An 11,376-nucleotide genomic window follows, 5' to 3' on the forward strand; every position below is an offset into this window, starting at 1 on the left:
TTTAGCTGCATTGGTTAAATCCAAAATAGAATCACATTCACTAGCCAAGTGCACTGTATAGGGTACTAAGCAAAACAATATGAACCCTATCTAGTGAACTACACGGGCAAAAGTCCGCCATTTTGGGATCCGGTCATTGTTTTGCTAATACACCGGACCTCGCTTGGCGGATTTTTAAGCGCAACATTTCATTAAAACGTTGCAGATTGCTTTTATTTATTTATTCAAAATCCACACACGGTAGGTGCACCAATAACATATCACTCAGAATTCGTGTTTTTTAAACTTTTAAAACCTGGTTGTTTTCGTGGTTAGCTAACAACATCTGCAGAATTTGCTAAGTCGCTAGCAATTTTAGAGCCGTGCCTTAATTTACATTTTTTTTCTCCATCCGTATTTAGAAAAGTCCCGTTTCCTGTCTGTGCTACGATTGGCTAAGAGTTCTTGGTTCACGCGCAGTACAGGTATAACTAACCTATCCTGGTACAGGAGGTAGATATTTTTGCGCAATCCCAGCAAAGGAGGCGGGGTTTGTCGGAATGCGGATAGGATAAGAATTTATAATGAAATATAACGATAAAAAAGCGATAAATACATAAAACATGGTCGTAAACGTTGCATGTTACAATAATAAACGATTGTAGCGTAGTTTAATTTATTAACGAATTAATCTTAGCTAACTCACTGCAGCTGTGCAGAGGTATAGTTATATTCATGTTCAGTTCTTTGTTCGATTCCAGTCAGAACCAGAATTTGGACCCTGCACTGGCTGATTTCCTCTCGCCTGGGCCCAGGAAGAAGTCAAACCAACACCATTGTTTAGTGAAAGCCTCTTAGTTTAATGATACAGAAAGCATAGTATAAATACACACAGAAATATTGATAAAGAATGATAAATGTCAATTGGAACAGGTCACAGATAAAATCAAAACATGTATTGTAGGTTCGAGTGCCATAAGAACTACAAGACGTCTGGTCTACCAGATAATAAGAGAAGAAGAAGAACCGAGAGAGCGAGCGAGGACGAAAGGCGGGGTGATTAGGAATGCTCAAAACAACACATACCAAGAACACAAAACAATTTGGTTCCGGTACATCATGACACAAACTAGAGACCTTCAGAACTGAGACAGAGATCATGCCTAAAACTTATCACTTTGTAATATTTATATATATAAAAACAATCGAATTTCGTTGAGAAAAAACGCCCAAGATATTAATTTAATATCTGAAATGCGTGCTATAGACAACTGTAAATTAACTTCTAGAATAAAGGTGTAATTACTTAACATTTAAGTCATCTTCAGCAGGTTTAAGTATGGTGCAGAACTACAAGCAGGTGTCTGGAGTGTGTTCTCCATCCAACACTGACGAGTTCCTCACGCTAGCGCACGAGGAGAACGTCCGCTTCATCCACTACAGTCAGGAACTACTTCTTCTACTTAATGAGTTTTTGTTGTAATGTATTAATTTGATACAAATGTGTGTGTGGAGAGAGGTTTGATCAAAGTGTAATGTGTAACGTGTGTGTGTTTGCAGCCTGGCAGTGTGTGATGAGGGAGATGCAGTCCTTTCAGGGAACTGAAAACAGCAACAAGGGACCTCAGAAGTACGTGGAGAGAACACCGAACCCCAGCCTGAGCTGTACGTCCACACACTCCACTCACACCTAGCCCTGTCACGATAACTACTGTTGTTGGACGATATATTGTCCCAGAAATAATGATCATTTTCACTTAAACATTTAAAAATGTGACTTATATTTGAATTCTAAAGACGTCATTTCAGTTTGAAATTAACGCAAAAAAGGAAACTGCAATATTCGGAGGAGCTTGCAATGTTTGTAAATTACCGCACATTTGGGCCAAGACACGTCACGTGATGTCATCACAACTCATATTCAGCCAAAGCCCTCATCGATTCACGTGCGTCGAACATGAGTACAATTAAAATGTCTCATTTAGCAAGAAACATCACTGTGAAAGACTGCTAAACTATTTTGTGCACTTGCGATTTCGCCAATTCAAGTAGTTTTCTGCAAAAAAAAAAAAGCACACTTGCATCGCAAATTTTGGAAGAAGAAAAAAACTGTAGCAAAATCAAGCATTTGTGGCCGTGACAGTTAAAAAAAAAAACTCAGCGAAATTCTGTAATAATTATTATAAAGGATAGAAAAGAGAAAATATCTGTTGTGTGAGGCAAGAAAAGAGAGAGAAGAAAAACCAAATGAAACACAAAAAGAGGAAATCGCAAGAAAAAAATATAGAAGAGAAAGAGTACAAATGATTAAAATGTAAAAAGAAAAAAGCAGAAAACAAAAAAAATGAAAAATTAGAAATAAAATAGTAAAAGGAGAGAAAAGAGAGAAAGTAATCCCATCCAAAGAGGGCTAAAGGACGTCTGATTGCTTGGAAACATCTTTTTGATCATTTCTAACGATTTGTTCTACATTTATTTTGCTTGTTGTTCTGCACGCTGAAGCTTCCTCTGTTTCCGTCCTGCAGCCTTCACGCCGGTGGATTTGAACAGCGTGCGACGGAGGAACGCGCAAGACTCCAAAAAGTCTTAAGGACAACACCATCACGTCTCCACAAAGCTGTTTCTCTTTTATTTTATTTAAACAGACTTTAAATACAAAGCGTGTCCTCATTTCCTCTGCTCTTCTGCACGTAATGTACTGAGGTGAGTTTTAGAGGCACTGCGTTCGTCCTGCGCTTTATTTCCTGTACAGTAAACGTTCCCCCTGCTCCGGGGTCAGTACTTCCTCACATATGATCGGATCTGATCAGAGCCGGCGTGCCGATTCAGACCTGATTTTATCCTACACTGAGCTGTTCGATGCTAAAAAAGTGGGTGTGTCAAACCTCAAAAACACAGGTGTCAATCACAACATCGTTCTGTTTCCAGCATCGAGTCGATGTTTTACTGTCCAATCCTTCAGCACTGAAATATTATTATTATATATGTATTATTGTTACATGACGGGAGTCTACTTTTATTATGTTTAGCTTTTTATTTTGCCCAATGCAACCTGAGTAACACACTTCCTGTTTAGTTTAATGGTTTTTGAGAGTAAATCAGCAGATACCCATTTTTGCACCTTCTTAAAACAATCTGTTCTCTCCAGTTGTAGCCCCGTCGGATTTATTGACCTCAATGTTTCTCCAAAATAAACCTATTATATTAAGGGACGATTGTCTTTGAATCTGTTATGAACTTTAAATAACATTTCCTCAAGGGTTCTATGTATTTTCATACTTTGTATTAAAAAACTGACTCGGGGGCAGGGCTATACCAGCAATATTTGTGATGTCACAAAATAAAATTTTTAAAAATCTCCACATCTTTGGACCAATCATGTCCGCTACTCAAATTATGTGTTCATCACTGAATAAACCTGAGAGCTTTCAAGCAAATTATCACTGGATGACGATGAGGAACAGAAACAGCATGCTGAGCTGGCTGGATAATTTAGCAGACATTATTGATGAAGACTAGCTTGGAAATGGTGCAATACTATAAATATATTATATTAGTTAGTAAATTAGATTGGATTATTAAATGACATGTTTGTGTACACATTGAGGCAGAAGTATACAGTATTTGTTTATTGTCTGTGTAAATAAAGAGTAAAACAAAGCAGTGATTGGGCATCGTAATGGTTTATTCCATCACCTCATGTTGTCTCTCCCCTGAGTAAAAACAAAAAGGAACAGCTGTTAGTTACTCTGAGGTTCTTCTGCATTTCAAAACAGCGAGTGCACGTTAGTTAAAATGTAAAACAAGCCTGACGGCAAGATCCTCACTCTTTAAACTTCCACTCCTGCCGGCACATGGGGCACTGCTGCTGCACCTGCTGCGAGTTCAGCCACTTCAGGATGCAGTGCATGTGGAAGCAGTGTGAGCACTGACCCCACACCAGCGGGCAGTCGTCTCCAGGGACTTTACCTGCACACGGGCCCCAAAGGAACATCAGATACAGGTGCAGGTGCATGCACATGCACACATATACATACATACAGCCACTGTTTTAATACTTCACAGCGTGCATGCATGGTGTTTATATGATTCTGGTGAAGTGAAATTGGAATCATTTATTCCAAAACAAATTCAATAAAAAAAGAAGTGACCTACAGTCAGGACAGCAGCCGTTGAACGGAGCTCTGCAGATGCCACAGTTTTCATCATTGGCCACCCAGAGCCATGAGGCTACACCATGCCACTGCTTTATCTTCACCTTCATCTGCTTCAAATATCCCAAAATACAAACATTACCTAAAACACAGAAGAAAACGGATCAATAAAAGTAGGTCTCAGAAATAGGAAGAAGAAACATTTTAGATATATGAAGCATAAAAAATAGATATTTTAAATATTTTAACTGACAGAAAAAGCACCAATTAAATCTTGACCTTAAATACATTTTTTAAAGAAAATATCAAACATGCAGATGACATTATTAGGATGGAACAAGAGAACAGCAAATAATAGGCAAACTGCAAGACTGCGTTTTTTTATATTGAGTTAGATTGCTAAAATCTTAGAGATGGTTTATTTATTTAATTTTTTAAAGATATGCCTATAATATAAGAGATTTAAGATAAATACCGATCTGTAGAACTAAAGCGCTGATTCCCTTCTATTCTCCATTTTGAGTTTCCGCACATTTCACTCGGCGCTTTCTGTATTAAACCTCTGTCTCCACGTCGCCCTCTAGCGTACGGGAGGAAGTGCGAAAAAAATAGAATTAAATGAATTTAATTAGAAAGATCGCTTTAAAATAATGTATCTGTTTGTGCCTCTTTATTTATTATCAGTAATTTATTATTTAGAGTTAAAAAGAAAAAAAAATTAGACAAAAGAAACCCGGAAGTATCCCATAGTCTCTTAGAAACGGTTACTCAAATATCCGGGAGTACACAGTTGCTTAGCAACAGGCTTCATCAACATTAAAGGGAGTCTAACATCAGTCGCGAGCTCTTATTGTTGGAAATAAATTAGGAAAAGTTTTTTTCTTATTTACAAAGGTAGGAATTGGTAATATTTTACTAACCACTATTAAGTATTAATAGACTAAGTATTTCGTGTTTTAAGTTAAAAAAAAAAAAAAAAAGTTTAAACGAAACCAGAAAAGCACAATGTAACGTTACTAACCTCATTCATCTCTCTAACCTTTTATATGTTGTTCACTATTTTGTTTATTTCGTTTCCCCCCAAACAACAGATATCGATTAATCTTTGCTAGTTGATTGTGGATATTCTTACAAACATGTTTTGTATTGGACCTTTGACATATTTATTCATGCGTGTTATGAAAATGTGGCTCTGTATAATTTAATGTGCATATATTTGAATACTTAATAAAACGTTTTATTACAACAATAATTTAAATACTGAAAATCTTAATATTTAATACAAAAATGTTTGCTACTAGAGATGCACCGATACTACATTTATCAGCCGATACCGATACAGATAGTTCTGCCTTTTATGCATTCTTTTAAATGAATAATAGTTAATTCTGAAAGAAAAGCAAATAAAAACTTTATTCTCTCCATTTCAACAAGTTCTTTCACTGTAACTGGTCTCATAAACAGAAAACACATCACTTCAATTAACATTAACACATGAACTAAATTCTGAAGATTAAAGTAAGATTATTAACTTATTGAATGTTATTAATTCATATTAACATTGACTGCATTCTAAAAATCCTCCTCTTAGTCTCACATTCACTCTCCACAAACAAAAGCATTTCTACTTCATCACTGACATCAAACTGGTAATATATAATATCAACTTTTTTCTTTTTCTTTTTCTTTTTGATGATATTAACTCATTAACATTAACTGGATATGAAATATACTTACTCTAAAAATATATTTTTCTGTGCAATATATAACTTTTTTTGTCAACTCATCTTCATTTATATCTTTCAGGAGTGTACTGGCACTTTATTTCAGCTTTATTTATTGGCCTATACATCAGTGCATCTCTATTTGTTACACCAAATACTGACCTTGTGTACTTTTTCAAAAACCTTTTTACAGTCTTTTACTCATTGTTAATATGGAGAGAGCTGAAAAAAGGGAGGACGAAGACAAGAGAGAGACTCCACATGATGAAGAGGAAACTGAGGAACCTGAGGATGATGCAGAGGTTCCATCTGACATCAGTGCGTCTCAGCAGGTGACCGAAAACTTTTATATATTTAAAAAAAAAAACAACAACAACAAAAAAAAAAAACAGTGTTAATTGGTCTAACTTTCTGGAAAAGTGAATGCCACACTCCCTTGTTCTGATGCCCCATTTGCACCGGTATAAAAATGGAGGCTTTTACATTTATAAATCTGTGATCTTCAGTCTTTATATTTACACATGCTGAATTCTGGATTCTGATTGGTCAGAAGGTGTTGATTAATTCTCGTTATTTTTCCTTACAGGAGCAATCTACTGAGGATTTGGAGCGAGAACATGCAGAGACCAGCTCTGACATCTCACACACTCATACCACAGCCAGTGTCATCACACACACACAAACAGGTCTGCACATCTACCTGAGACCACTCTCATCACAAACACACACACACACACACACACACACACACACACACACACACACACACACGCATACACACACGCGACACACACACACATACACACACACACACACACACACGCACATGCACGCATACACACACACACACACACACACACGCATACACACACGCATACACACACGCGACACACACACACATACACACACGCGACACACACACACACACACACACACACACACACACACACACATACACACACAGCTGAATTCCTGAATTTAATGTAATTTTATTATGAAAAAATTGAAACACACTTCTGTTGTCTGTTCTGTTAGTGTGTATTCTGATTGGACAGTGTGTGTTTGAACAGCGTGCAATTGGACAGCATGTGATTGGACAGTGTGTGATTCAACAGTGTGATTGGACAGTATGTGATTGGATAGTGTGTGATTGAACAGTGTGATTGGCCAGTATGTGATTGGACAGTGTGTGATTGGACAGTGTGTGAATGAACAGTGTGATCGGATGGCACGTGATTAGACAATGTGTTATTGGATATCTCTTATAATATACAATACATTCACACTCATTTACATCAGTGTATTATATTATAGTTTGTGTGTGTGTGTGTGTGTTTTACAGAGCAGGACAGCGGAAGCGCACCAGAACCTCCACCATCATCTCTCCACCTCACACTGGCCTACAACTCCACAGTAAACACAGCTCCATTTACACATTAACACCCTGTTTACACCACATCACTTCCTGTTTCTCGTTTATCCGGATCGTTTTTTTTAACCACGTTTTACGCCCAAATAAGAAACTGAGCATGTTAACATGCAAACGAGCTTATTACATACAATCTCCATGTTTTCTGCATCCAAAAATGCAGTTTTGAATCCTGTTAACATTTTTACAAACCAGTTTCTCATTAAGGTCCTAGTTTTTAAAGTGTTTAAATAAATTCTGTTCATAATTTGCTGCCATGTACAGTTGCAACTTGAATGATGACGTATTTGTGTTACATCCTCCCGTCCAGGCGGCTTTCACAGACAGCGAGGGAGACGAGAGAGCGAGGCCAAGCCGTAATAATGAAGACGTTGACAATGAAGATGAAGACGATGAAGATGAACTGCTCGTGTTGGATCCTGAGCACGTCTGTGACTTGGCTGAAACTTTAATACTTAAAGCATACTAGCCGAAAGCATACAAGGTGATAAAGTTTATAATCAGATATTTTCCCACAGCCTCTGGTGAAGAGATTTCAGTTGGCTGTGAAGAACCACCTCACCAGGCAGCTGGAGAGTCTGGACCTGAAGCTGCGTGAGAAGGTTCTGCTTAGATTTTCCCATTTATACTCATTCTAATACTACAAATAAACATTGGTGTAAAATGTTGAAATGAGAAACCTCTGCATATTCATTAAGCTCCTGAAATCCTGAAATTGGTCAGAAGATGTTATTGTTATTATAGCATAAGTGAGAACAGGAACTAGCTTGAATTCATATTAAATGTAGCTCTAAATGGATAAATAGCATGATGTGTTAATAAATAAAAGATTGTATTAGATGGTAAATCACTGTGGTATAAGAGGAATAAAACAGAACTGGGGCCCCGGTGCTGCACGTCGCTGTGGTTAAAGCCATCTGTTCTTCACCAGGTGATGGAGGAGCGGGCGGAGAACTCCCGACGTGAGGATCTCGCCATCAGACTCTACAACAGCCAGCAGGAACTCGCCAGAGAGCAGGCCATTCTGGAGGCTCGACACGAGAGCTGCAATAAAGCCATCAGCGACAGGAGACAAGCGGAGGAACAACTTGAGAAGATCAGGAACCAGTACAGCAGCATGAGGGAGCAGGCCGGCAAACACCGCACACAGGGTGAGAGAACACACACTCGACACACACAGCACTAAACTATCAGTTTCACTAAACTATTCATTTAACCTAACATTTAATCTCGTTCAGGCCTCTTAAAGCGAAATGAAATTCAACTTTGATCCAAATTTGATTTCATTAACACCATGTAAAGAAATTTTGTTTTATTTCATGTTAAGAGTTAGCTACATTTAATTCCGAATAAATTGAATGCTACGTAAATGTTATATAAGCTAAAAGTACAAGTTAATTACACAAATATTGCATCCATTTTTATTTATTTACTGTAAGCAAAAGTTGATGTTAAAGTTGTAACATTTTTCATTCAAGCTGAATTGATTTTAATTGAACGTAATGAAAGTTTAATATCAGCGTGTAAAATCACACATAAGAAAATAACTCTAAATTTGAGCTAAATTTAAGCCGAAGTCCAAAAAGCCTCAGTTTTATTTTTTTCTTCATTGAATTTTATTTGATTCGCTTTTTGCGTCTGTCACATAGAGTTTAATGTAAGCTAAGTGAAATTAAGGGTAAAATTGCAGAAAATTAAGTTAAACTGTAAACCTGACTCGGAATGTACACATTTTTACATTAACATGATGATGTGTTTGTTTAATTATTATTTTTTTTGTCATTAAAAAACTGAACACAAAACACACAGGAAGTGAAATACAGCAGGAACAAGAAAAAGCCCACGATGGAGTGAAACATTTCTTCTCAGTTACTTCATTGTATTGTGTGTGTGTGTGTGTGTGTGTGTGTGTGTGTGTGTGTGTGTGTGTGTGTGTGTGTGTGTGTGTGTGTGTGTGTGTGTGTGTGATGGATCACAGTGTCAGAACTGCAGTCTGAGGCAGACATTCTCGCTCGGCGTCTGCGCTACATGCAGGAAGTGACCTCGGACCTGCGCTCAGATGTCTCCGCCATGAAGAACGCCAAGAACAAGGCGCAGGCGGAGAAACGACAAGCGGAACAGCAGAAATACCAACAGGTCTTCCTCCTGTTTTAGTTTTAATATCTTAGACCATAATACTTCATTTTTGTCAGATTGAATTCCAGTGATTCTTTAAAAATTTTGCTTCATGGCAATGAAGCCATTTGTATTATTTGTGTGTGTGTTTGTGTGTGTGTTGTAGGATCTGTACGTAGAGCATCTGACGAAGCAGGTGGAGAAGTTGAGGGAGCAGATCGCTCTGTTCCAGATGCAGACGCTCGCACAGACCAACGACAAACAAGCAGCCAGAGACGCCTTATCCGAGGTCAGAGACTAACACCATACCATGTTACACATTAAATACAACTATAAATAGGTAAAAAGTATGAACTGTCATTCTTTAAACATTTGTAAGAAAGTAGTTATCAAATTGCTGAGGTGTGACAGGAATAAAACACTTAAGGATGTGCTGTTATAGAAAAAAAAGTGTATGTGTGTATGTGTGTGTGTGTTTCGCAGGCTCAGTTGGAGTTAGACTCTATGATAGTGGAGAAGAAGCAGCTACTTCAGCAGTGGAACAGCAGCTTGATGGGGATGAAGAGGAGAGACGAGGCTTACACCGTGCTGCAGGAGGCACTGTGGTGTGTGTGTGTGTGTGTGTGTGTGTGTGTGTGTGTGTGTGTTAGCAAATTGCATTCATAGGTATACATTTTCACAAAGTGTGTGAAGGTCTTGTAGCATTGTGACCATTAAAGGCGATTGGGTATCCGCTCCGCTCCTCCGCCTCCAGGTCAGCCAATCACGAGGTGCGTGCTCTGGACACGGAGGCGGAGGGATACAGGCGCTCCATCACACTGGCGCAGGAGCAGAACGAGGCGCTGACGGTGCTGCTGAACCGTGTTGAGCTCAAGAGCGCCACCTACAGGAAGCTGCTCAAACAGATACACACACAGCAGGAGGTGCTGCAGAACCTCTACACTGTACACTCACGCACGCTGCAGGAGACAGAGAAGAGCCTGAGCAGGGTGGACTCGGTGAGACACACACACACACACACACACACACACATACTCAAACGGGTGGCTGTGGCTCAAGTGGTAGAGCGGGTTGTCCACTAATCATAGGGTTGGTGGTTTGATTCCCGGCCCACGTGACTCCATTTGCTGAAGTGTCCTTGGGCAAGACACTGAACTCCAAGTTGCTCCCGATGGCAAGTTAGTGCCTTGCATGGCAGCTCTGCTACCATTGGTGTGTGAGTGTGTGTGAGTGTGTGTGAATAGGTGAATGAGACACAGTGTAAAGCGCTTTGGATAAAAGTGCTATATAAGTGCAGACCATTTACCATTTACCTCTGAACACAGTGAGACACAAACTTGCACAAACTCTAACACTCTGTCTGTGTGTGCGTATAGGAGTGCAGCGCACGTCAGTCAGAGCTCACCGTTCTGAAGAAGCAGATTGAGAAGGAGGCGTTTGTGCGGATGGAGCTGGAGGAGAAGATCATGAGGAAGATGCAGGAGCAGCTCACACACAACAGTGCTGCCAAACACACACGCAATCTCAGTACCAAGACTATGACTCAGCTCAGAGAGAAGGTTAGAGCATACACACACACACACACACACACACACAAATAATACATACAGACATTTTTCACCTGTGTGTGTATGTGTGTGTCAGGAAGCCCAGATTTCGAAGGTTGAGAGTGAGTTAGCTGCAGTGGAGCTGGAGGTCAGTGAGTTGGCACTGCATGTCGAGGCTCTCTCTCGCCGGCAGCTGGAGCTGGAACAGGAAGTGATGAAACGGAACCAGCTGCTCTTGACCAAAGAGGCGGCGGTGGCTAAACTCATCCTCACCGTCGAGCGCAAACAGGCCACCATCAACTTGTATAACAAGAAGATTGAACAGATCAGGGCAAGCACGGGGGTGAGTGACGACACGGTACACACTCCTCACACGAAACACACTGATCACATGTTACACACATGTTACACACTTCACACGTGCATCA

The 11,376-nt window shown here is 39.4% G+C and overlaps 3 protein-coding genes across 9 annotated transcripts in view; 2 read left to right on the plus strand and 1 right to left on the minus strand.

Annotated features, from left to right (window-relative positions):
- The first annotated feature begins 130 nt into the window (after window positions 1–130).
- LOC108272632 (mapk-regulated corepressor-interacting protein 1) lies at window positions 131–3,191 on the plus strand. 4 transcript variants are annotated; one of them, XM_053684068.1, is made up of 5 exons: window positions 131–240; window positions 741–1,035; window positions 1,308–1,421; window positions 1,540–1,644; window positions 2,505–3,191. In XM_053684068.1, exons 2-5 carry the CDS (start codon window positions 933–935, stop codon window positions 2,567–2,569), a joined length of 387 nt encoding a protein of 128 aa, XP_053540043.1. In that variant the 5' UTR covers window positions 131–240; window positions 741–932; the 3' UTR covers window positions 2,570–3,191. The 4 variants fall into 4 exon arrangements, with proteins under 4 accessions (XP_053540043.1, XP_047015046.1, XP_017336640.1 ...); XM_047159090.2 differs by having other exon boundaries at window positions 161–240; window positions 402–1,035; XM_017481151.3 differs by having other exon boundaries at window positions 162–240; window positions 402–1,035; window positions 1,311–1,421.
- A 455-nt stretch (window positions 3,192–3,646) lies between these two features.
- anapc11 (APC11 anaphase promoting complex subunit 11 homolog (yeast)) lies at window positions 3,647–4,726 on the minus strand. Of its 2 annotated transcripts, NM_001201002.1 has the most exon segments (4): window positions 3,647–3,692; window positions 3,807–3,948; window positions 4,135–4,275; window positions 4,609–4,640. In NM_001201002.1, coding segments are annotated over 3 exon segments (267 nt in total). In that variant the 5' UTR covers window positions 4,244–4,275; window positions 4,609–4,640; the 3' UTR covers window positions 3,647–3,676.
- Window positions 4,727–4,937: 211 nt separating this feature from the next.
- The window catches only part of ccdc40 (coiled-coil domain containing 40), a 13,915-nt gene continuing 7,476 nt past the window's right edge, over window positions 4,938–11,376 (plus strand). For all 3 annotated transcript variants that reach the window (XM_053684545.1, XM_053684547.1, XM_053684548.1), the window contains exons 1-13: window positions 4,938–5,027; window positions 6,051–6,189; window positions 6,444–6,543; window positions 7,200–7,270; window positions 7,597–7,713; window positions 7,805–7,888; window positions 8,218–8,437; window positions 9,265–9,422; window positions 9,568–9,690; window positions 9,885–10,006; window positions 10,156–10,399; window positions 10,778–10,960; window positions 11,046–11,291. In XM_053684545.1, coding sequence (XP_053540520.1) covers window positions 6,070–6,189; window positions 6,444–6,543; window positions 7,200–7,270; window positions 7,597–7,713; window positions 7,805–7,888; window positions 8,218–8,437; window positions 9,265–9,422; window positions 9,568–9,690; window positions 9,885–10,006; window positions 10,156–10,399; window positions 10,778–10,960; window positions 11,046–11,291 — 1,788 coding nt within the window. In that variant the 5' untranslated portion in view covers window positions 4,938–5,027; window positions 6,051–6,069. The remainder of the gene's footprint in view (window positions 5,028–6,050; window positions 6,190–6,443; window positions 6,544–7,199; window positions 7,271–7,596; window positions 7,714–7,804; window positions 7,889–8,217; window positions 8,438–9,264; window positions 9,423–9,567; window positions 9,691–9,884; window positions 10,007–10,155; window positions 10,400–10,777; window positions 10,961–11,045; window positions 11,292–11,376) is intronic.

The sequence above is a fragment of the Ictalurus punctatus genome, chromosome 12 (assembly GCF_001660625.3).
Source record: "Ictalurus punctatus breed USDA103 chromosome 12, Coco_2.0, whole genome shotgun sequence".
Lineage (NCBI taxonomy): Eukaryota > Metazoa > Chordata > Actinopteri > Siluriformes > Ictaluridae > Ictalurus > Ictalurus punctatus.